Raw genomic sequence first — 26,998 nt, 5'->3', positions numbered from 1 at the left:
AAACTGGACCTTCCTTCCTTAGAAACCTGCCACAGAAAAAAAGAACAAACTGGTGCAGACTAAGGACCCCATTAGAAAAGCCGTTTAGAAAGCACATGCCTACTTTCAGCAGTTTAGCTTAGCAGTGAAGCTGCTACTAAGATGTAGCTGAAGGGAAGGAAGATGTTTTCAGTGAGTCCCTCTCCCTGGTGGTCTGTTTCACTACTATTACTTGCCTGAAACATGGATTGGTGATCATCTAGCAAATAAACAAACAAACAATCTCAGTAAAACCAAATTATTTACATGTAGAAGGTGTTCTCTGTGGGCAGCTTGATACAAGTCCTCAAACTATGAGTAACATCATCAATGGAGCCCTACGTGGGACGCTACTCCAGCTTAGTAATAACTGGAAGTTTTTGACCTAAATAACTGAGCACACACATCACCTCCTGTCTGCTGCTGTCATATGGAACCACCTCAGTCTAACTATATAACTAAGAAAAGAACTCCTTTTGGAAGTGGGCAGGTATGTGATGACCTCTATCCTGTTGTCCACAGAGAATTCCATTGCTTATATCCCGCTTAAATCAACCATGGAATCAAAGCGGGTTACATAAGAAAATATTACCACATTTTAAACATGACCTAAATAATTGCCGAACAAATAGTACTTAAAAGCCTTCCTAAACATCAAATAAATGTGGATAATCTGAACGGAAACAGGCATATTGTCCCAAATCTTACAAGACTGATACATGAACAAGCTATCATGAAAGCGCTTAAGGCATACATCTATAACTGAAGGGAAACCTAGCCTCAACAAAAAACTGAAATGTGCCATTATCCTACTAGATAATAGCTGGGTATGAGAAACAGGGCAACAAGCCCATAATGATCTTATAAACCAGGCAAGCCACCTTAAAATCCACTCGAGATCTCACCGGCAACCAATGAAGTTCTCTTAGCAGTGGGGATCCCTGATTGTACTTCCTACATCTACATCAGTTTTGCTGCTCGGAAAAAAAACAAATTATTTCTCAGAACATGATAGCAAGTCCTCGCTACATAGGACTCCCTAGCGTAGTGATCTTCATTCCCAGTCCTTGAGGGTCACCAACAGGTTAGGGTTTTCAGGATAGCCCTAATAAATCTGCATGAAAGAAATCTGCATGCCTACTACCTCCATTACATCACATCGCATGTGTGTTAAGAATACCTAAAAACCTGATCTGTTGGCCCTCGAGGGTTTGAAGACCACTACCCTAGTTATAAGGTTGCCTCCAAAAGAAAAAAAGGGGGAACAACTTTGAACAAGGTGCTGCAATCAGCAGTTGCCAATGCATTTTTGGTGGCAGCAAGCCCTTTTTTCTTTGGGTCTCTCTTCTGTTTTTGTAAGACAACCTGAACAGAAAAGTAAGGGGCCCAAGGGGGATGGAAGTGGATCCTAATCCCCAAAGAGATTGTGGAGGATTGACTGGTCAAACCTATTGTTGCATCAAGTCCTTTAGAATAGGACTGAATATATGAACAGATGTCCATGTTGCAGCCCTACAAATCTCAGTGGAGGCTGATCTCAAGTGGGCTATCAATTGATGCCCTCATAGCTCTGACATGACTCTCTCAAGACTCAAGCCTGCTCCGATTAGTGTGTGCTTGTTGATGGCAGCCCCAATCCTGTTAGGGTCAAAAGAAACAAAATGTTAGGTGGATTTTCTAAGGGGTTTAGTCTGCTTCAAGTAGAAGGCTAAGGCACTCTTGCAATCCAATGTGTGCAGTGTGCTTTCACCTTTTTGGATATGATGCCTTGGAAAAAATATTGGAAGGATGATACACTGATTAAGATGGAAATTGACACTATCTTAGGAAGAAACTTAGGATAAGTTTATGTTTATGTTAATCTCCTGATATACCACAATATCTGAACAGGCAGGTCACTGTGGTTAACAGAATATAAAAAGGAACACCAAAAATTAGGTAGAAAAGTAACATACAATCATACAAAACCAAACCTATAAGAGGAACAGTGCTAAAACAGAGACCCAGGCTACTTTGCCAATTAGGGATCACACCACCACCAATTATGCCAAAAATGAACCACATGTAAGTTTTGAGATATATTTTAAATTTATAAAAAGAGGATTCAGATCATAAATATGGCAGAAGCGAATTCTGTAACTTAGGAGCCATGAAAAAAAATGCCGAATTACTACTACTAATCATTTCTATAGCGCTACTAACGTATGCAGCACTGTACACATTATATTCAGGTATTTTTCTCTGTCCCTAGCGGGCTCACAATCTAAGTTTTTGTACCTGGGGCAATGGAGGGCTAAGTGACTTGCACAAGGTCACAAGAAGCTGCAGTGGGAATCAAACCCAGGTTGTCTGGATCAAAGCCTGAGGCTCATGGAGACAACAAAATTGGTGATGGAATTCAAAAAATCATGAGATGATCCCTAATTAGAAAATGGGTGGTATAAAAAAACAAATCTTAAATGCCTGCATATGTGTTATTGTGTTCAATGGTATTTAGATTAGCGACTCTGACTGTGAAGAACTAAAGCCAGTGCTGAGCAGACTTCTACACTCTGTCCCATATATGGAAAGATGGTTTAGAATGGGCTGGACAGGGCTTCTAAGGCAATTCCAGTAGTTGTAATGTGAGGACAATGCCAGGTGGACTTCTGTGGTCTATGTCTCAGAAATGTTGATTTATTTCGACTTACTATACCACCCTTCCTACATATATCACAAGGCGGGTCACAATTAAATAAAATTCAACTAAATGCACTAACCATTAGGCCACTCCTCCACTCAGCTAGTAAATAGTAGGGTTACCATATGTCCGGTTTTACCTGGACATGTCCTCTTTTTGAGGACATGGCCGGGCAATCAGGCAGGTTTTGCCAGCCTGCCCGTTTCTCCGGATTTGCGGACAAACGGGCAGGCTGGCAGGTGGGCCTAGTGGTGTCCTATCCTCCCCTCCCCTTACCGTACTGCCCTGGTGGTCTAGTGACCTCTTCAGGGCAGGAAAGAGCCCCCTCTTTCCTGCCTGGAGCGCCTGCAGACTGTTTCTTGCTGACTCCGGTCCCAGCACCGATTCAAATGGCCGGCGAGAGTTGAAGCGGCATCTCGAGACTTCTGCAGAAGTCTTGCAAGGTCACTCTCGCTAGCCATTTTGAATCGGCGCCAATAGGGGAGGGAACAAGACAGTCTGCAGCTGTTCCGGGCAGGAAAGAGGGGACTCTTTCCTGCCCCGAAGAGGTCACTAGACCACCAGGGTAGTATAATAAGCTAACGGGAGGGGAGGATAGGACACCCTTACGGGGGTGTGACGAGGGGACGGTATGTGACAGGGGGTGGGGGGGGGCATGTGTCCTCTTTTTTGGGGGAGCAAATATGGTAAACCTAGTAAATAGCTAACAAAAAACAACGTCAAGAGGAAAGGGCAGGCAGCAAGAATATTCATTCTGCTGTCCCTGGAGAGCACCCGCCACAGGTAAGCAATTTTGTTTTCTCCGAGGACAAGCAGGGTGATTATCTTCTTACTACTGCTAATCTCTACCTACCAGGCTGTCTTAAAAGAAAAAGGGAACACAACTCAGGGTTGCAACAAGCAAGGCTTCATAATATGAATTAAGAATTCATAGTAAACTCAAAACAGCCTTGTTTAAGTGAAGGTAAAACTAGATGCTGGGAATCCAGAGAACGAAGAGACCTATTTGGGGTGTAAGGAATAACTACTGTGGATAAATAGGCCGGGATGTTTTTTTTTGTTGTTACATTTGTACCCTGCACTTTCCCACTCATGGCAGGCTCAATGCGGCTTACAGATGGTAAGCTTTGAATAGTGAGGCAAACATCTTTAACATTCAATTATGAATGTAAGAAAGGCATGATAGGGTCTGTTCTCCTTGCCTGACAAAGAATCGGACTGCTGTGTTTTGTAAAGATTGAAGACAACACATCTGCTACTTGGTAAGACCGGAATAAACAGTGTTTATAGTCCAGTCTATACATAAGGAATGAATGAATCAAAGTACGGAGAGACGATGGATTCAGTGCGCTACAAATAGAATGGAAGCATCACAGAGATTGAAATCCAAATTTTAAAACCTGATACTTGATCATGAAAAGAAAAACCCAAATCATTATCCCTAGATAACAAAAGCAGCTGGACAGCTGAATTGGGATGTTAAATAGGACTGGTACAAGTGAAAATGTTGGGTGGGAGCCAGATACTCAATAGGCAACTGTTTTCTCAGGATTTAAAACCAATATATTCTCAGAGAGCCATTCAGAGAGAGCAGTAAGAAGGGACTGTAATGGTTGAAGATCCGGACACAATGGGAATGTACAGAAAAACAAAAGAGTATAATTAGCACAATAAAATGCTCTTGACATTGAAATCCTGGACTAGAGTAACCAGTGGACTTAGAAAGATATTAAACAGTATAGGAGAAAGAATCGAACCCCTGGAAACCTAACAGGTTAAAGATTATGGAGACTTGGCCTGCTATATGAACTGGGAATGAATGATCTAAAAGAAACAAAGAGAACCAATCAAGAACACCCCCAAACCAAATCCTGCTAAATGCATCAATAAAAGATCATAATCTACAAGATCAAAGGCAGCTAAGAGATCCACTACAAGAACCACATCACTGGCATCAAGAATAGAAGATGTTGTTTGACATGAAAAACCAATTGATGAAAAACAACCTTCTCCAAAAGTTTGGATAAAAAGCAGAAATTAGACACTGGACGATAGTTGCTAGGAATTGATGGGAGGACATTGATAAAGTATAACCCCTCTTACCAAAACAAGTCTCTGTAAGGCAGCGAAGGTCTAAGTTGGAGTCAAGAATGAGATCACAAATAATAGTTTTAGAATGGAGTGCCCTGCAATTAAGCAAGCCAACTGAAATAGAGGAAATGAAAGTAGATGATACATGTAACTGTGATTGAGAGCAAGAAGAACACAATCAAATTATTTACTTGACGACTGGATCTGTTTCACCTCACTAACAACCTGTTGTCTTCTTGGTTGACTTTCTTCAAAAATACTATTCACTTCACACACATAGTAGCAATCACCAAGATAAGATTACTGTTTTACAACAAAAAAATATATAGCTGTTCTAGTATCCACTACACTTTGTCCCCAGTGACAATGAAGCAACTGAAGAAAAAAACCCCAACCCTCCTCCACCTCAGAATTCTCAGAAATTCAAACACACTCTGAATTACACATGTATAAAACTGAGACATATCTCAACCCTTTCACAGTTCAGATTTATTTCTGTATGAAATTTAGATTAACTTCAGTAAGTGTTCTCTATAGAATACCACAATAAACAAAATGCTCCTCAAACTGTTCACACTTTGCAGGGTTCTCACCAGGGGCGTATCTGCGTGGGGCCTCAGGGGCCTGGGCCCCCGCAGATTTCGCCCTGGACCCCCCTACCGCTGCCAACCCTCCCCCTCCGTTGCTCGCCTACCTTCGCTGGCGGGGGACCCCAACCCCCGCCAGCCGAGGTCCGCGTCCTCCTGCCGCTGCCGGCTGCCTTTGGTCCTTTAATTCTTCCATTGAAGCTGGCGCCGACGAAAGTTTCTTTTGAGTCTGACGTCGCTGCACGTTGTACGTGCAGGACGTCAGACTCAGAAATTGTTTCTGAGTCTGACGTCCTGCACGTACAACGTGCAACGTGCAGCGACGTCAGATTCAAAAGAAACTTTTTCGTCGGCGCCAGCTTCAATGGAAGAATGAAAGGACCAAAGGCAGCCGGCAGCGGCAGGAGGACGCGGACCTCGGCTGGCGGGGGTTGGGGTCCCCCGCCAGCGAAGGTAGGCGAGCAACGGAGGGGGAGGGTTAGCAATGGCAGCGGCTGGGGGGAGGGGGATCGGCAATGGCGGCGGCGGCGGCGGCGGGGGGGGGGGGGGGGGGCTATAATGTGCCCCCCCTCTCTGGCCCTGGCCCCCCCTACCGCCGCAGTTCAGATACGCCCCTGGTTCTCACAGAACATGTATGTATTTTAATTCTCTCCCCTTCCCTTTAAGTTCTCACATCTTTTCAGTTAGATGAAAAATCACTACTAGGTAATTCTGATAATTATCAGAACAAATTCACTTTACACTGTACTTTAGAGCAGTGCTTCCTCTGACCAAAGGGGCACAAAAAGGTTAAAGTCTATCCAAAACACATTAGTTTTCACTTGCACTCACCAAACTTCTTCATATATTAGACAAACAAATTATTTATTTCTTCAACTCACACTTTAACCTCCCAGACTCTCAGACATCTGCCCTGCCTGTTCAGAGTCCGTCTTCTCCCTTGAGGAACTAGACTATTCCCCAGAAGCAGGTTCCTGTGGTGAGCTGTGCAGCCAATCAGGATCAAGCTATGCAAAACTCTGTAGAACAGAGTTTGCCAAAGTCAAACCTGTACAGCTCAAACAGTTAAAAGTCAAAATTATCCCAAGGAAACCCCTCATTTTCACTTTTATCATCATACAACACCTTATAGTCATGCTTTGAGGAGAATTATGTGAAAATCTGCACTTTTAAACCTCTCTCAACCCCCCCCCCCCCCCCCCCCCCCCAAAGAGAAACTCACAATTTAAAGTGTTTTACATATCAAACTTCTTCAAAGAAGGTCACAGCACCACTTTAGGACCTCTGGGCACCTGAACTCTACAACTTATAATCATACACAACCATCAAAACATTTTAAAACAATTTATCTTATATGCTTGTCTCAGTGCCTTTGTGGGCTGCTCTGAGAACCCCCCCCCCCCCCCATCTGAAATAAGCCTCCCCCTTCAGGTAAACAAAATAATATTAACTACAGATTACATAAGGGAGACGGTGACTGAGTCACCAGCTGAACTCTGCTAGCCAATCACGGCTCAGAACAGAGGATGTTTGCAACAAGGATCTTAAATAGCAATTTTCAGTCTCCATTTTGAAAAAGAATTTCTCCATAGAAAATTTAAAAAAAGTTATATATTTAGAAAAAATACCATAAAAATTACTATGCAATTTGATCAAAATATCCTATAACCATTAGTGCTGAGCTACATATACAGTACATTTTTCATAAATTTAAACACACATTTAAAGATGTTTACATATTTTTGTCATTAATTCTTATCAAAATTCCTATAAAATCATAGATGTTCACTCTAATAAAATTCTGCATCACCCTACGCAAATCCTCGAGCATCACCTGCTCAAAACACAAAAAAACAAAAACAAATCCGAAGCTCAGAAGTGGCCCAACCTAAAACCTTCTCATTTAACACCTAAAGAGGTTCTCGGGGACCCAAAACTACCATTAAAATCCCTCAAAAATTAACCCCTTAAGCGCCAGCCCAGCGGACCCAAAAATACATTTTAAAAATAGATTAAGCAATTTCTTTGGACACCAGATCCCTTACCTGGCCCCAGAAGGGTCCTCACTCGACCTCCACCACTGGTCCGGGTCCTGGAGGTCCCTCTGCAGCCACGGCAAACCACTGTGATTTACTGCGGTAGCCGTGGAACTCCTGCCAGGGCACCTCAAAAATCGAGGCCCTGGCTTCTTTTTGGGCTTAGTGCTGGTCTGGGCGAGCATGCTCGGTGCCTCCTGCACAGGCTGATACTGGCCATTCCCTAGCTCGTGCCCGGCCAGAAAACAGTGCTCCTTGGCCGGGCAGTGCTGCAGCAAGCCGTGGACAGTGTGTCTGTGCTACGGAGGCCCTGAAAATGCCTCCAGAGCCACAAAAGAAGACGACACTGGCCACCAATGCAGCCAGTGGGCCACTGGAAGCCCGGAGCATCCCAAGATCACCCGGACCACAGGCAAACATAACCAACAGGTTACAAAAATATCAGGATATATAGCAGTTTTATGGCTCAGGTCCAGCACATGGAATGCTTCAAAGACATCTGTAATTTCATAGAGGATTTTGTACAATGAGGTCACACCTCAGAAATACAAAGCAATTCACCAACTTGCTACTGAATTTTGTTTTATTCCCTATTTGCAATGACATGGCGGTACTTAATAATGAATTGTGTTTCATACAGTGGTTATGTTATTTGTCTTTTCTTGTACACTCTTCTTTGTACATTATGTTGAGTTGATTGTTTGATGGGCAATCAAGAATAGGTGATAAAACATTTAGCTATTCTGTTGCATATGTATAAACAAAGAATTCAAAATACAATTTCTATTCAACTGCATATATATTTCTTAAATTAAGACTTATGAACTCAAGCTACCAGTCAATTTACCAGAAACACATTTTTAGAAGTCAATGGCATCCTTGTTAGTTTATTTAGTAATACAGAACTACTTAAACTGAAACAAGTGTTTGTATCTCAATATTTTTGTTTGGAGGATGGGCATGTATTTAAACATCATGCACATAAAATAGTTATTTGGGCTGATCTCGTCATGTATCCTAAACTGTATATGTTTTTGTATTATGATGATCTGTAAATTGGCTTGGAGGATCTTTTAATCAATAAGAAGAACTACAAATACTAACAAACACTGTTCTTAGCTTGGGTCAAAAGATGCAAATACATGTCTTATACAGGAGCACTGTGAAGATCACAGTATAATCAAATAAGGACTCTGAATTATTATAGTATGTTAAGAAATACCTAAGAGCAATTCTGAATAATTCAGAACGAATTTGAGATCTTCCATTCAAAATAAGATTTAAAAATACAGTAAACTTACCTAAATGTTTTCTTTACACTTTCTCTTCTCATCCGTTTTGTAGGAATTGGAGTGCTCGTCATATCAAATGTTGCTTGTTCAAAGCTGAAATCTGTACCTCTACTTGGAGTCATGCCTTTTACAAAACAAAACAAAAAGCAAGATAAGTCATCTCATGGAAACCTTGGTTCTAATTTTAGTGTACATTCAAGGTTGTCTTCTATACTGGATACAGGATTTTTCTGTTTTCACTTAAAAAAAAAAAAAAGTATAAAAGGTTTTCTCTCCTTAAAAACAGTACCTTATATAGAAAATTAAGTGTCTATGATTATTAGTTGTTAAACAATGATCTGGTTACTGACCAAAAGTATTTGTGATTTATGGATTTTTATTCATGTTTATTTTTGAAATAGCCGTTTAGTTTATCTCCATTTTTGTGTATCAGAGATTTTCTGAAAATTGTTTTCAGGGTAATTTTCAAAAACATTTCCAATTTGTATTTTTCTTTCTCCTCTTAATACTGATTTTTCTCAATCTCTTTCTCAAACTACTGCATACCTCAAGACCACATTTATTTATTTATGCATTTATTTATTAGGATTTATCGCCTTTTTAAAGGAATTCACTCATTGCCCACCTTCTGCTTTCATCACCTCACCATCCCTATCCCTTTTGTCTTCTACTTTCTTCTCAGCTCTCAAGCTTCAACATTTTCTTCCTTTCATTCAACCATCTCCTTTCTGTCTGAGTGCATCTTACCACTGTCACCATGCGTCTCTTACTCTTCTCCATACTCTCTTGTTCCTTTTCCTGTTCTCTGCTGGGGATATCAATCCCAATCCTGGTTCTCCAAATCAACTCTCACCCTACTTGTACTGGTCACACCACAATGTCTCCAATTTTATTTCTGTTCCTCTCCTTTCCTCTTCTTCTCTGCCTTTCTATGTGCCCTGTAGAATGTCCACTCTGTCTCCAATAAATTTGCCTATGTCCACGACCTGCTTGCACTGAGACTTGGCTGTGCCCTGAAGACTCTGCTTCAGTTGCTGCCCTGTGTCATGGGAGGTTACTCCCATACACCTTGCCTGGTTGGCTGTGGAGGTGGTATTGGGCTGCTACTCTCACCTGCTTGTAGATTTCATCCTATTCTTCCACCTCAGTCTCAGTGCTTTTTTTTTTCCATTAAAGTCCACTCTGTCTGTCTATTCACTCATCTACCTCACCGAGTAGCAGTCATTTACAGACCCCTTGATAAGTCCTTTTTCTTCCTCTCTCATTAACCTAGACTCCTGGCTTTCCTTCCTTCTTGAACCTTCATCTCCTTCCCTCATTCTTGGGGATTTTAACATTCATGCTAATGACCCTTCTGACTCTTATACCTCCTAATTTCTCACTTTAAAATCCTCATTCAATCTTCAGCTGTGATCCACTACCCCTACTCATTAAAATGGCCTCTGCTTTGATCTTATCTTCTACAACTGCTTACTCTCCAATTTCTCCGCCTCAGTGCTACCCCTCTCTGATCACCATCTGATAAATTTCACACTTGATCACCCCCCCCCCCCCCCCCAGTCCTGACCAATCTCCACCAATATATTTAGGAATCTTCAATCTTCAGGCTATTAAACCTTGCACTTTTCTCCACCACTATATTATCCAAGTATGTCAATGAGGCTATCTCTTCCTAGAGTACTCTTCTCTCCTCTGCTCTGGATAGTCTTGCTCCTCCCATTCTCTGTTCTAAAAGGCGTACCAAACCCCAGCCTTCTCTAGAATTTGCTGCCTACATTCCTGCGCCCTATCTGAGCACCTTTCTTTGATGTGCTCTTGACCAGCCAATCACCCGGGTAAGGAAACAAATGAACTCCCAGTATGTGTAGCAACCCCCATGAACTTTATAGTATCAGTATGTTTCTCTTGATGACTCTGGCGACCTCCTCCACTTTGTCTCCAAAAAGATAGTTGCCTCGGCAAGGGACATCTGACAGTTTCTCCTGAACTGCAGGTTTTCGGTCCAAAACACACAGCCAGGCGAGCCTGTGCATGCCAATACCTAAGGCAGAGAGATTCTGAACATCACATCAAAAGCATCATAAGTTGCTCAATTCCTGTGCTTTTGACACTCCTTCTGCTTGGTTACTACTTCTTGGAGCTGTGTGGCCTGCTCTGCAGGCAGTGTCCACAAACTCTGATACACTGTATACCATCTTCCTTAAATGGATGCAGGATATGAGCTTAGAGCCCTGAAAAGTGTTCCGCTCAGATACTCCAGAGTTCTAGCATCTCACCCTGCTGGCACAGAGGACTGGGTTTTAGTAATCTTGGCTCCTAAGTGCAGATTCAACCACCTTGAAATGGTGAGAAAGCTGCTGATTCTCAAATCCTGAAGCCTTCTAGATTCTATATGTAGTCTGCCTTCTTAGGAACCAGCTGCACAAAGAGAGGGTCCAATTTCCCATCTGTGCTGCTTGAAGGATACTGTGCACAGCCTTTGTCACAACTTCCTTGCACAGCCTTTGTCACAACTTCCTTGGGAGGGGCAACATAGTCAAGGATGTCCAACATTTTGGCCCTGGGCTCATCCTCAATCTCCAAATTAAATGGGATGACTTTAGTCATCTCCCTCAAAAAACAGACAAAGATGAGTTCTTATGGGAGAGACTTTCTCCTATCCTGGGGCAGGGAGGGGTCTGAGGGTATAGCAAGGGAACCCTCCTCCGATAGTTCCTCTGGTTCCATGCAAGACACCCAAGTGTGTCTGTATCAGACTAAGCAAAATACTCTTAAGAGGGCTGAGTCTGTGCTCACCTTGGACAACTGGACTCTTACCAAGACTCCGGGCTAAAGTGCCAAAGTGCAGGTCCCTTCCTGGACTTCAGGGGAGTTTCCTCTCCTGATGGGCTGGAGAGGAGCACTGGATCTTCCAACACTGACACCTGGCAAGGAACTGATGTAAATGAATGGATGACAGGCAGAGTATAGGCCCCTAGGATAGGTTGGGGAGGTACCATGGTCAACATCGATGCACTCGATGCCTCAGCATCACACCGAGTCAGGATCCATTCCAACTGGCATTAGAAAAGGCAGGTCTTATGTCAGTGTGGAGACAGCCTGCAAAGATGATGGTGCTGAATCAAAAAGATGATCCCAACTTCTAGGAGACTGGCACATCAGCACTAACTCCATGTAAGGGGAAAGATTCTCACAGCGCTGACACTGCTCAGCTACCAGCGATGATGGTGTACTCGAGCTCCTGGAACTCTGCTTTTGGTGGAAAATATCTCTACATTCTTGTATTTTCCACCAAAAGCAGTTTGTCACTTAGAGCCCTGTTTACTAAGCCATGCTATAGGTGCGCTAGAGTTTTTAGCATGCACTAAACACTCGAGACACCCATAGGAATATATGGATGTCTCTAGCATTTGGCGCCTAAAAACATTAGCACACCTTAGTAAACAGGGCCCTTAATCAAATACAGACCTTCTTAATATGAGAATTTCTTTTCACCAATACTTCCAGTTGTGGATACTGGATATGCATGCTTAAAGAAATATGCATAGAAATCCAAATAAGCTGGAGGTGGTGCTGTTTAAGTTTAAACAGGACAATAAGATGCTGTCCAAAATTTATAAAGTTCTGGGTGATTTAGTAGCCCCTGACCAACAAAGCCACACAATAGCTTGGGCACAAAGTCTGGGGTAGAGGGATGGAGTCAGATTCATGCTCACATACACTCAAGCTCTACAATTAGATAGGTTAAACTGAACGCCACAAAAGGTAGGAGATGGAAAAGGGAACAAATGCTGCTGCTGATTGGGGGCACTGCAACACCTGAATCAGGTTTTCTCTCTCTTTTGTCCTGTCCTTTATTCTATTACCTTTCCTATTATTTTAATAGCATTCTTTTCTATTTTATTTTGTTCTTCTATTGGTTGTAAACTGCCTTGCTAAGCTGTGCAGGAAAGGCGGTATACTGAAATCACAAATAAACCATAAAAACCATAACTGTAATAAACTGGAATGTTTAAGGTAAAATTGTCTGGTTATAAGGAGATTATGGGGACAAAAATGGGCAAAAGTAGAAACAATGAACTGTAGAAGATTGGGTGGGAGACCCTCATTATTGCTAAATTCAACTAGGAATTGGGGTGTGTGGGGTAGAACATGAGGTGGCTCAAACTAATTATGGCAGCAAAAATATCAATTGCTAGGGAAATCAGTGGGAAATCAGCAGAAGGCCCCTCACTAGGGTTGTTTAGCTAAGTAGCTCTCAAGCTTTATGACAAAATAACACGAGTTGAAGGAGCAGAAGGATATTTACCTTACAAAACAGACCTGAATACAGTCGATTGATTGAGAAATGCTAATGGATTTTTTTTCAAGATGATTCTCTACTATCTGATGTTTGCAGAAAATTTTTGTTTGGGGGGGAAAGGGTGGGATGGAGTTGGAAGGATAGGGAAGAGGTACAAATTACGTCGTAGTGATAGGGTGGATCAAACTGGTGAAGGGGTAGCATTTTATGTTAAGGAGGGCCTTCAATCAAATAGACTGAAAATTGTGCTGGAAACAAAACACATCTTGGAATCCCTGTGGATTGAAATTCCATGTGTAAAGGGGAAAAGAATAGTGATACGAGTGTACTACCGCCCGCCTCGCCAGGATGAACAGACAGATGTAGAAATGTTATCGGAAATTAGAGAGGCTAACAAACTGGGCAACACAATAATAATGGATGACTTCAATTACCCTAACATTGACTGGGTAAATATAACATCAGGGCATACTAGGGAGGTAAAATTCCTTGACGGAATCAAGGACTGTGTTATGAAGAAGTTGTTGCAGGAGCCGACAAGAGAAGAAAAAATTCTAGACCTAGTCCTTAGTGGAACACGATCTGATGAGGGAGGTAATGGTGATTGGGTCGCTTGATAACAGTGATCATAATATGATCAGATTTAATATTAGCTTTGGAGTAAGTATACACAGGAAATCCAATACGTTAGCAAGAAATCCAATACGTTAGCGATTAACTTAAAAAAAGAAGACTATTATAAAATGAGAAGAACGGTGAAAAAAAAAAAACTTAAAGAGGAGCAGCTGCTAGGGTCAACAATTTACATCAGGAGTGGAGGCTGTTCAAAAATACCATCCTGGCAGCCCAGGCCAAATATATTCCATGTATTAAAAAAGGAAGGAGGAAGACCAAATGACAGTCGGAATGGTTAAAAAGTGAGGTGAAGGAAACTGTTTGAGCTAAAAGAAAATCCTTCAGAAAATGGAAGAAGGAACCAACTGAAAATAATAAGAAACAGCATAAGGAATGTCAAGTCAAATGCAAAGCGCTGATAAGGAAGGCAAAGGGGGACTTTGAAAAAAGGATTGCGTTGGAGGCAAAAACACATAGTAAAATGTTTTATTAGATTGTTAAAAGCAAGAAGCCGGCAAAAGAATTGGTTGGACCGCTAGACGACTGAGGGATAAAAAGGGGGATCAAGGAAGTCAAACCATAGCAGAGAGATTAAATAAATTCTTTTCTTTTGGTCTTCATCGAGGAAGATTTGGGAGAGATACAGGTGCCAGAAATGGTATTCAAAGCTGACGAGTCAGACAAACTGAATGAAATCTCTATAAACCTGGAGGATGTAATGGGGCAGTTGAACAAATTGAAGAGTAGCAAATCTTCTGGACTAGATGGTATTCATCCCAGAGTACTGATAGAACTAAAAAATGAACTTGCGGAACTACTGTTAGTAATATGTAATTTATCCTTAAAATCGAGTGTGGTACCGGAAGATTGGAGGGTGGCCAACGTAACACCAATATTTAACAAAGGTTCCAGAAGGGATCCGGGAAATTATACACTGGTAAGCCTGATGTCGGTGCCGGGCAAAATGATGGATACTATTATAAAGAACAAAATTGCAGAGCATATTCAAAAGCATGGATCAATGAGACAAGGCCAACATGGATTTAATGAAGGGAAATCTTGCCTCACCAATCTATTACATTTCTTTGAAGGAGTGAACAAACATACGGATAAAGGTGAGCTGGTTGATATTGTGTATCTGAATTTTCAAAAGGCGTTTGACAAAGAACCTCATGAAAGATTCCAGAAGATATTGGAGAGTCATTGTGGATTAAAAACTGGTTAAAAGATAGAAAACAGAAAGCAGGGTTAAATAGTCAGTATTCTCAAAGAAGAAGGGTAGATAGTGGGGTTCCCCAGGGGTCTGTGCTGGGACCGCTGCTTTTTAACATATTTATAAATAATCTAGACATGGGAGTATCTAGTGAGGTAATTAAATTTGCTGACGACACAAAGTTATTCAAAGTTGTTAAATCGCATGACAATTGTGAAAAATTACAAGAGGACCTTACGTTACTGGGAGACTGGGCGTCTAAATGGCACATGACGTTTAATGTAAGCAAGTGCAAAGTGATGCATGTGGAACAGAGGAACCCAAATTATAGCTACGTAATGCAGGGTTCCACGTTAGGAGTCACCGACCAAGAAAGGGATCTGCTCATTGTGCAGCGGCAGCTAAGAAAGCAAATAGAATGTTAGGCATTATTAGGAAAGGAATGGAAAACAAAAACGAGAATGTTATAATGCCTTTGTATTGGTCCACACCTCGAATACTGTGTTCAATTCTGGTTGCCATATCTCAAAAAAAGATATAGTGGAATTAGAAAAGGTACAGAAAAGGGTGACGAAAATGATAAAGGGGATGGGGCGACTTCCCTATGAGGAAAGGCTGAAGCGGCTAGGGCTCTTCAGCTTGGAGAAAAGACGGCTGAGGGGAGATATGATAGAGGTCTATAAAATGATGAGTGGAGTAGAACGGGAACAGTGGCATAGCCACAGGTGGGCCTGGGTGGGCTGGGGCCCACCCACTTAGGGCTCAGGCCCAACCAACAGCAGCACACATTTAGTGGTAGCTGGTGGGGAGCCCAAGCTCCGCCAGCTGAAGACCCCTTCCTGATGGTGCTGAAAACATTGCTCTCCACTTCAGAAGTCTGAGCTTCCTAAGCTGCCGATACTGGCAACTGCGCATGCTCAGTTTTCAGCGCATGCCAGCTGCAGGCTGCCAAGGTAGTGAGCAGTGTTTTCCTGCCAGCTGAGATATTTTTTTAAGTTGGGGGGGGGGGGGGGGGGAAGAACACGTGCCCACCCACTTCTCGTCTAGGCCCACCCAAAATCTGCTGTCTGGCTACGCCCCTGGGGTAGACATGAATCGTTTGTTTACTCTTTCCAAAAATACTAGGACTAGGGGGTGTGCGATGAAGCTACAAAGTAGTAAATTTAAAACGAATCGTAGAAAATTTTTCTTCACTCAATGTGTAATTAAACTCTGGAATTCATTGCCAGAGAATGTGGTAAAGGCGGTTAAGCTTAGCGAGGTTTAAAAAAGGTTTGGACGGCTTCCTAAAGGAAACGTCCATAGACCATTATTAAAATGACTTGGGGAAAATCCACTGCTTATTTCTGGGATAAGCAGCATAAAATGTATTGACCCTTTTTGGGGGATCTTGCCAGGTATTTGTGACCTGGATTGGCCACTGTTGAAAACAGGATGCTTGGCATGATGGACCTTTGGTCTGTCCCAGTGTACTTATGGGGTAAAATTAAATTATTTGATAGATGTCATTGTTCCAGTTATTTACTTTATGCAAATACTTTATATGGTTAGGATGCTGTGCAGTTGTGATAGTGGGAGGCTGAGATGGCTGTAAGGACCTAATATATGGGTTATGTAAGGATGCTATGTAACTTTTGTAGTGTAGCATCTGTGGCACTGTGTTTTATCTTTACTAAGTTTTAAAAACTGAAAGCATCACACAACCCAATTCAATAAAGAACTTTTAAAAGTAATTTTTATTGAATTTTACATTACACAAACAACAATGCAATAAACATATTCCAGTATTAACTTGGATCAGTATATCCAGTGCTATGCTGGATAATTGTTAACAACAGGCTCTCTCTCTCTGGGCATAGCCAGCCATGCAATTGGGGGGGGGGGGGGGGGCAGGTGGACTAGGAGGGAGCAACACATTCCTTATTCTCCCTCCCCCACCATGTGGACACACTAGGCATACCTTTGCTGGCAGGGATGCCGACCATCTTTCTCTTTTGATCTAGGCACAGAAAAAAAAGATTTTAAATGATCCCAGGTTTCAACCTAACTCATGTTTAATGTGGAATATAAATGTCATAAATAAGTAAATAAATAGATTTAAACTCTGAATGTTGAGAACCTGATTCTCATAACATGTCGTCTATTTTAGTGGCCCTTTACCAGGAGAAAAAAAATCTCTGCAAAAATAGAACACGTGCTAGAGTGTTCCTATAACCAGCCCCTCCAAATGACACACTAATTACGATTCATAACTAATTACTACTCTACCTATGAAAAGTTATTCCATTATTATACTTCCTCTGTGTACATCTGTATGCTGCACAATCTGGCATGTTTGAACATATAAGTGGATTTCAGACGTACTGATTTTGATAAAATGGAGGAATACCTGATGGAGAAGCTGTTGGCATGGGAAGGCATAGGAGAATATGGCAACAGATCTTTACGCAAGGAAAGTAAAAAAAAAAAACAAAAAACAAGAGAAACAAGAAACCTATATGGTTCTCCAAACAAGTAGATGAAAAAATAAGAGCAAAAGAGGCTTTGTTCAAGAAATACAAAAGAACGCAACGAGAGGATCATGGAAAAGATTATTGGATTACACTCAAAGACGCGAAGAGGGAAATATGGCTAGCGAAAGCACAAGAGGAAGAAAAAAAATGGCTAAAGATGTATAGAGAGGTGACAAGACCTTTCTCAGATATATTGGAGAAAGGAGAAAAGATAGGAATGGAATTGCAAGATTGAAAGATAATGCGAATGGCTATAAGGAGAGTGACGTGGATAAAGTGAATGTGCTAAACAGTTACTTCTCTTCAGTATTCACGGAGGAAAATCCTGGAGAAGGACCGCAGTTGCCTGAAGAGGGAATATCTGGGAATGGAGCGAATACTCTGCTGTTTACAGAAGAAAGAGTTTATAAACAGCTTGAGATTCTGAAGGTGGACAAAGTTATGGGGCCGGATGGGATACATCGCAGGACACTGCGGGAGCTCAGAGAGCTTCTGGTGGGGCCTCAAAAATGTATTTAATAGATCTCACCAACAACTTGTAGAGGGGCATCAACACCTCCTTTCTTCTGCTGGTTATACCCCTCTCTTTGCAGCCTAGCATCCTTCTGGCCACAGCTGTCACCTTGTCACATTGTTTCTTCACCTTCAGATCCTCGAACACCAACACCCCAAGGTCTCTCTCCTGAGATGAGCTTACTAATCTGTCCCCTCCTAATCGGTATCTCTCTTTTGGGTTTCTGCACCCCAAGTTCATCGCTCTGCAGTTCTTGGCAACAAATAATACAACTAGCACGTGAATACTTTATTAAATCTGTGATCTCAGATGCTAAGGTGTCAGTTTTGTGCCAATTGCTAACGCTGGTTATTTGTCACAATTATTTTCAGTTTTTGGATAAATTCTATATTCAAGTTAGTGTCAAGTTAGTGGGGTCGCTATGGGGGCAACGGTTGCTCCCTCTCTGGCCTCCTCTATATGACACAATTTGAAAATAATTTTGTATATGCCTCTTCTAGGTGTGATCACATCGTCTTATGGAAAAGATACATTGACGATGTGATCCTGTTTTGGGACGGGCCAGAGAGTGAGCTACTGTCCTTCATTGCAGACCTCAATTCTGCAGACCCCCACATTAAGTTTACCGCTAGGGTAGATAAAAAGATGATCGAGTTTCTTGACATTAACATTGTTAAGTCTGATACTCAGGGTTTTCAGACTACAATTTTTAGGAAGCCGACAGGAACACCCTCCTGCATTAGTCTAGTCATCATCATGTTTTGGAATTTAAAACCTGGGCTAGAGACATGTGGGGTAGATTTATAGAAAGGGGTTATCCGGCAAAGGTGGTTAGAAAGGCGTATAAGAGAGCTTTATATGCCCAGAGAGAATGGTTATTCCTGCCTAGGCAGGCTGCGCAAGGGAAGGCTTTACCATGTGTACTTCCTCACCGGGCTTCAAAAATTGGACAACTGATACATAAGCACTGGCACGTTCTGTCGTTTCATCCTGAATTCAGAGAGCGCCCTAAAATTGCATACAGTAGACAGGCTAACCTGGGTGAATTGTTGAAACGTCCTTTTTTCAGATAGGAGTGCTGGTCAGCATTCCCCTTGTGGGAAATGCGTTTATTGTAAGCACTCTATTCATACTAATTGGGTCACTATCCCACATATCACAAAAAGATTTTATTTGCACAGCAACACCACTTGTAATAGTGAGCGGGTAGTATATTGTATTATATGCCCTTGCCTTTTATACTACATCGGGCATACTAAACGGCGTTTAAAGCAGAGGCTTGCAGAGCATGTTAGTAATCTTAGAATTTGTAAACAAGACGTTCCTCTAGTAGCTCATTGGGCTTCATGTAAACACACTTTAGAGGATTTGAAATGTGTTGTGCTAGTACAGCTGCCTACCCCTGAGGGGGGAGGTGGGGACATCCCTGCTAGGTTACTGGCTATTGAGCAGCATTATATTTTTCAGTGGGATACTGTGACCCCTAGAGGACTTAATCTGGAAATTGAATGAATTTGAGACTCTGTCTCTTTAAGGTTAGGGCGTTTGCTCTTCACTGTTTGGTATTTAGCCTGCTGTTCTGTGCTGCAATTTATGAGTTGGAAGCTTGGAGGTGGGGCTGGGATTCCCTGCCTGGATGTTAGTCCCATTGGTGAGTAGCTGCTACAATGTATATCTATATGGATTGTATTTATTTGAAAAGTGATTGTTAGATTGTTAGTTGCCTATGTTATTGTTTTTTTTTCTGTTTGCTGATATAGGTGATAAGGGGTGGTTCCCCCTGAGGAAGAGCTACAAAATGTGGTCTCGCATTGGGGAACTTTGGAGTATACCAACTATGTGGGTTTAATTTACTTATACCTGGAAGCCTTCCACTTACCTGAAGCATTCTTTGGCTGCCTTTAATTTAAAGGTTTGACTATGTGCAGGAGGATCACAGAAGATTTGTGTGACTTTGCAATTCCCAGTGTTTCTCTGTGTTTTTTATTTTTTTTAATCACAGGGATAAGAACAGTGGCTTTATATTGCAGTGGAGTTTTTTTCTTTCTTCACTTGAGAACTAAGATCAGCAATGTTCAATAGCTGCTACAATTATTAAGAACTGGGTTTTGTATGCCCCACTTGGAGTATTGTGTTCAGTTTTGGAGGCTGTATCTTGCTAAAGATGTAAAAAGACTGGAAGCGGTACAAAGAAAAGTTACAAAATTGGTATGGGATTTGCGTAGCAAACTGTACGAAAAACTTGCCGACCTGAACATGTATACCTCGGAGGAAAAGAGAAACAGGAGTGACATGATAAAGACATTCAAATATTTGAAAGGTATTAATCCGCAAACAGACCTAGAGGACATGAATTGAGGTTGAAGGGGGGGCAGACTCAGGAGTAAAGTCAGGAAGTATTTTTTCACAGAAAGAGTGCTGGATACATGGAATGCCCTCCTGCAGGAGGTGGTTGAGATGAAAACGGTAATGAAATTCTAACATGCGTGGGATAAACACAAAGGAATCCTGTTTAGAAGGAATGGATCCACGGAATCTTAGTGCAGATTGGGTGGCAACACCGGTAACTGGGAAGCAAAACCAGTACTGGAGTGGAGGAGTGGCCTAGTGGTTAGGGTGGTGGACTTTGGTCCTGGGGAACTGAGTTCGATTCCCGGCACAGGCAGCTCCTTGTGACTATGGGCAAGTCACTTAACCCTCCATTGCCCGCCGCATTGAGCCTGCCATGAGTGGGAAAGTGCGGGGTACAAATGTAACAAAAATAAATAAATAAATAAAAAAAAGTACTGGGCAGACTTCTACGGTCTATGCCCTGATCATGCCTGAATAGATATGGATGGGCTAGAGTGTAAATTTTAAGGGGCTCTGTTAGTGTCAGAACTTTTAGTAGAAGAACAGTGCTAGGCAGAATTCTACGGTCTGTGCCCTGAAAATGATAAGGACAAATCAAACTCGGGTATACATATAAAGTATCACATACCATGTAAAATGAGTTTACCTTGTTGGGTAGACTGTACAGGTCTTTATCTTCCGTCATTTACCATGCTACTATGTGAGATTAAATAAAAATGCTACCAACATTAAAGAACGACAACATGGATGCAGCAGCTCAAAGGACTGTTTGCTTTGTTTTGAATGTACGGGGATGACGGCTGTGCAGGGGAGTGAAGAGACAAAACTCTGTGGATTCAGTTTTTTTGATTTCACAAGTCTCCTGTTCTCAATCTAACCTCCTTGGGCTGCAGCCTGCATATGCTGCTGCTGGCTTCCTTCCTCCTCCCGGTCCGGTACTGTGGCAGCCTGAAGGAACCACTAGCTGCACTCACTCACTCTCTTCTGCAACCCTCACGCTTGCGGCAGGCAAACAAAAAAAAACCAGCATGTAACCCTGTGTGTGAGGCCATAGCCCTGCGCGTGCCACTGCTGGGTTCCTTCCTCTTCCCCCCCTCAGGATGCAACTTCCTGTTTTGGAGAGGGAGGAGGGAGCCGGCAGCGGCATGTGCAGGAACCCGTGCACAGTTTCATGCTGTTTTTTGTTTTGCTGCTGCGAGGGTCAGAGAGGAGGAGAGCAAATGAGATGCCAAAGCCAAAGGGCAGCTGGACGTCGACGCTGCCAGAAGGGGACCTGGGTCACCCCAGCCCAAATTTTGGGAGCCGGTTGTTAAAGTTTAACAACCAGTTCCCAAAATTCTTTAAAAAATAACAAATGGCTCTGAGTATATCATTATCTCAAACAAAAAACATCCAATATCCCTCCTCCCTATGCTTCCCCAAGCAAAATTCCATCCCTATGGGCCAATGCCCTAAAAAAAGCAACTCAGAGAAGTAGACCTTCAGGGTGCCCCTCTAATTAGATTAAATTTTTTGTTTCAAGTAATTAGCATAAGCTGAATACAAAGACCAAAATTTATGCAAATTCCCCTGCAAAACATATGCTAATATCTCCTTGTCCAACAAAAATGTGGCATATAGAAGTGGAAAGTCCAGTAATGTCCAAAATTAGGTCTTGAATTTCCTTTCAATAGTGTTGCACTTTAGAGCAATACCACCACATGTGATCAAAATCTCCCAATACAAGTCCTCCAACAAAGTGGGGTGACCTTAAGGTAAAATTATGTCTTACCTGATAATTTTCTTTAGCTGTAGCAGATGAATCCAGTAACTGGTGGGTTGTCTCCATCTATCAGCAGGTAGAAATAGAGATTACTAAACTGAAGTGAGTGATACTGGATGACCTGCCCTTTCATCAGCCAGTATATGTCTCATCACAAAGCAGCACCCGACAACAAACCAGAAACCTTCCTCACCAACTATGAACCACAGCAGTCTTAACAGAGCCATAAGTCATGGCAAAACTGCTAAATCAGTCATACCATATCCTTTCTTTCTTTAACAACCTAAGCAAAAGGAACAAAACACACAGTATAGAAAATAATTTAACGGAAAAATAAGGGAGGGGATCCTGGATTCATCGGCTGCAGCTAAAGGAAAGAAAATGATCAGCTAAAACATAGTTTTACCTTCCTTAGAGCAGTCAGCAGATGAATCCAGTAACTACTGGGATGTACCAAAGCAATCCGTAAATAGGGAGGGAAGCTGTTGTCCCCAGTGCCAACACCGCTGCTCCAAAAGAAGCATCTGACCTGGAGGCCACAGCCACACTATAATACCATGAAAAAGTGTTTGAAGAGGCCCAAGTAGCCGCTTGACAGATCTCATCTAGGGACAGTACTAATGTTTCTGTCCACAAATCCAACTGTGCCCTAGTAGAATGGGCCAGCAATGTCTCTGGCAGAACATGGCCACTCAAAAGATAAGCCGAAGAAATCGCATCCTTGATCCATCTGGTGACAGTAGCTTTTGAAGCCGCATCACCCCATCGTGGACCCGAAAGAAGAACAGAGAGATGGTTCAACTGTCAAAACTCATTAGACATCTGCAAGTAGCAGAGAAGGACCTGTCGAACATACAAGAGCAGACGCTGCCTGAGATCCGCGGGATAATCCTCCTCCTGAAAAGACAGAAGAAAAAGAGGCTGATTGACATGAATGCTCCCTTATTCCAGAGCTTCCTTTCAATTGAAAGGGACTCACCTTTTGTGCATTTATACCATGGAGGTATATAAATGTTTCTATCATAGCTCCATTCTCTTCCCTTTTTTCCAAATTATACATATTGAGATATTTAAGTTTATCCCCATACGTTTTATGAAAAAGACCAATGACCATTTTAGTAATTGCCCTGTGGACCAACTCCATCTTGTTTATATCCTTTTGAAGGTGCAGTTTCCAGAACTCTACACAGTAACCTAAATGAGGTCTCACCAGAAACTTACAGAAAGGCATTATCAGCTCCTTTTTCCTTACTGGCCATTCCTACTGCACCTTCAAGTATCTTCTGGCTTTTGCCATTGCTTTTTCAACCTGTTTGGCCATCTTAAGATCATCACATATGATCACACTTGTCCTGCTTCTCTTTTGTGCACAAAAGTACTTCACCTCCTAATCTGAACCACCCCCTCGGGATTTTGTAGCTCAAATGCACAAGCCTGCATCTTTTAGCATTAAATCTTAGCCGCCAAATTCTGGACCAAATTCTGGACCCTCCTCTGATCACCATCTTATAACTTTCACACTTAAATCTCCTCCCTCCCAGTCCCGTCCTATCCTATCTAATTTATCTAGGAATCTTCACGATATTGACCCTTCATCTCTATCCTCCCATGTTTCAAACCTCCTCTCTACTGTGGCACCATCCACGTCTGTCAACGAGGCTGTTTCTTCTTACAACAATACTCTATCCTCTGCCTTAGACACTCTTGCACCTTTGATGACCCGCCCTGTAAGGCGTACAAAACCCCAACCTTGGCTGACTTCTAATATCCGCTACCTACGTTCCTGTACCCGCTCCGCCGAACGCCTCTGGCGGAAATCTCGGGCCCTCGCTGATTTCTTACACTTTAAGTTCATGCTGACCTCCTTCCAATCTGCTCTTTTACGTGCCAAACAGGATTATTATATCCAACTGACCAACTCTCTTGGCTCTAATCCTCGACTTCTCTTCACCACATTGAACTCTCTCCTCAAGGTGCCCCCTCCCCCAACTCCCCCTTCATTATCTCCTCAGACCCTTGCTGAATTCTTTCACGACAAGGTTCAAAAGATAAACCTTGCTTTCTCTACCTCACCAGCTCTCCCTCCACTAGTCCGTTCCCCTCTCTCTCCTTCCCTTTCCTCCTTTCCTGAAGTTACTATTGAGGAAACTACACTTCTCCTTTCTTCCTCAAAATGTACCACCTGTTCCTCTGATCCCATTCCCACCCACCTTCTTAATGCCATCTCTCCTACTCTTATTCCTTTTATCTGTCACATTCTCAACCTCTCACTTTCCACTGCGACTGTTCCTGCTGCCTTTAAACATGCTGTGGTCACACCTCTCCTTAAGAAGCCTTCACTTGACCCTACTTGTCCCTCTAATAACCGACCCATCTCCCTCCTTCCTTTTCTCTCCAAATTACTTGAGCGTGCTGTTCACCGCCGCTGCCTTGATTTTCTCTCCTCACATGCTATTCTTGACCCATTACAATCTGGTTTTCGCCCTCTCCACTCAACCGAAACTGCGCTTACTAAAGTCTCCAATGACCTATTACTGGCTAAATCCAGAGGTCAATATTCCATCCTCATTCTTCTTGATCTTTCCGCTGCTTTTGACACTGTCGATCACAGCATACTTCTCGATACCCTGTCCTCACTTGGATTCCAGGGCTCTGTCCTTTCCTGGTTCTCTTCCTACCTCTCCCTCCGCACCTTTAGTGTTCACTCTGGTGGATCCTCTTCTACTTCTATCCCTCTGCCTGTCGGCGTACCTCAGGGTTCTGTTCTTGGTCCTCTCCTCTTTTCTATCTACACTTCTTCCCTTGGTTCATTAATCTCATCCCATGGCTTTTCCTACCATCTCTATGCTGATGACTCCCAAATCTACCTTTCTACCCCTGATATCTCACCTTGCATCCAAACCAAAGTTTCAGCGTGCTTGTCTGACATTGCTGTCTGGATGTCTCAACGCCACCTGAAATTAAATATGACCAAAACCGAGCTTCTCATTTCCCCCCCCAAACCCACTTCCCTGCTCCCCCCGTTTTCTATTTCTGTTGATGGCTCTCTCATTCTCCCTGTCTCCTCAGCTCGAAATCTTGGGGTCATCTTTGACTCTTCTCTCTCCTTCTCTGCTCATATCCAGCAGACCGCCAAGACCTGTCGTTTCTTTCTTTACAACATTCGTAAAATCCGCCCCTTTCTTTCCGAGCACTCTACCAAAACCCTCACCCACACCCTTGTCACCTCTCGTTTAGACTACTGCAATCTGCTTCTTGCTGGCCTCCCACTTAGTCACCTCTCCCCTCTCCAGTCGGTTCAAAACTCTGCTGCCCGTCTCATCTTCCTCCAGGGTCGCCTTTACTCATACCACCCCTCTCCTCAAGACCCTTCACTGGCTCCCTATCCGTTTTCGCATCCTGTTCAAACTTCTTCTACTAACCTATAAATGTATTCACTCTGCTGCTCTCCAGTATCTCTCCACACTCGTCCTTCCCTACACCCCTTCCCGTGCACTCCGCTCCATGGATAAATCCTTCTTATCTGTTCCCTTCTCCACTACTGCCAACTCCAGACTTCGCGCCTTCTGTCTCGCTGCACCCTACGCCTGGAATAAACTTCCTGAGCCCCTACGTCTTGCCCCATCCTTGGCCACCTTTAAATCTAGACTGAAAGCCCACCTCTTTAACATTGCTTTTGACCCGTAACCACTTGTAACCACTCGCCCCCACCTAACCTCCTCTCTTCCTTCCCGTTCACATTAATTGATTTGATTTGCTTACTTTATTTATTTGTTGTCTATTAGATTGTAAGCTCTTTGAGCAGGGACTGTCTTTCTTCTATGTTTGTGCAGCGCTGCGTATGCCTTGTAGCGCTATATAAATGCTAAATAGTAGTAGTAGTAGTAGTAGACCATTCTTCAAGCTTTTCTAGGTCCCTCCTCATGTTATTCACACCATCAGGCATGTCTACCCTACTGCAGATTTTGGCATCGTTAACAGAGAGGCAAACCTTACCAGACAGCCCTTCCGCAAAATTGCTTATAAAACTTAAAAACAATCAGACCAAAAACCGAACCTTGTGGCATACCAATGGTAATATCTCTCACCTTCTACTCAACCAGTTCCTAACCCAGTCAGTTACTTTAGGGCCCAAACCAAGGACACTCAGTGTATTTAAAAATCATCTTTGTGGAACTGTGTCAAAGGCTATGCTACAATCTTAAGTACACCACATCTAGCCCTCGCCCTTAATCCAACTTTCTGCTCACCCAGTCAAATAAGATTTGTTTGACAAAGCCTGCCTCTCTCATGCTGTTGTGGTACTACAATCTACTGAGCTCCAGAAACCTCACTATTTAGTTTCAGAAGAGTTTCCATTTATTTACTTACAACAGAGGTCAGACTAACTGGCCTGTAATTCCCATCTTCCTCCTTACTTCCACTTTTGTGAAGAGGGACCACATCCACCCTTCTCCAGTCTTCCAGGACCACTCCAGACTCTGCAGCAGTGGTTTCCAAACCAGGTCCTGGAGGTACCTCAGCCAGTCAGGTTTTCAGGATATCCACAATGAATATTCATGAGAGAGATCTGCACAGACTACCTCCACTGCATGCAAATCTCTCATGAATATCCATTGTGAATATCATGAAAACCTCACTGGCAGGGGTACCTCCAGGACCTGGCTTGGGAATCACTGCTCTAGAGTCTGGAGTGGTCTTGGAGGACTGGAGAAGGCTGGATGTGGTCCCTCTCCACAAAAGTGGAAGGAGGAATTAAAGAGGCTGGGGTGCCTCCAGGACCAGGTTTGGGAACCAGTGCTTTAGTGAAACATTATAAAGGTTAGACAGTGGAGCTGCCAAAACTTTCCTAAGTTCCTTCAGTATCCTTATATATATGCCATCTGGCCCCATCATTTTTTCCACCATTAGTTTATCTAGCTCCTCAGGAAATGAATCCTCCAAAATTGTTCAGGTCTATCACACTTCCATTCCTATTCATATTTGTCTTCTGTGGTCCTACTCCTGGCTCATTATCTGTGA

At 42.7% G+C, this 26,998-nt stretch overlaps 1 protein-coding gene across 1 annotated transcript in view; it reads right to left on the bottom strand.

Moving 5' to 3' along the window:
- SMCHD1 (structural maintenance of chromosomes flexible hinge domain containing 1) overlaps nt 1-26,998 on the bottom strand; it is a 735,404-nt gene that overhangs the window by 6,545 nt on the left and 701,861 nt on the right. The window contains exon 47 of the mRNA XM_030213010.1: nt 8,714-8,828. Within this exon, the coding sequence (XP_030068870.1) occupies nt 8,714-8,828 (115 nt within the window). The remainder of the gene's footprint in view (nt 1-8,713; nt 8,829-26,998) is intronic.

The sequence above is a fragment of the Microcaecilia unicolor genome, chromosome 1 (genome assembly GCF_901765095.1).
Source record: "Microcaecilia unicolor chromosome 1, aMicUni1.1, whole genome shotgun sequence".
Classification (NCBI taxonomy): domain Eukaryota; kingdom Metazoa; phylum Chordata; class Amphibia; order Gymnophiona; family Siphonopidae; genus Microcaecilia; species Microcaecilia unicolor.
Note: the sequence above shows the minus strand (reverse complement) of the source record. Positions and strands in the feature narration are given on the sequence as shown.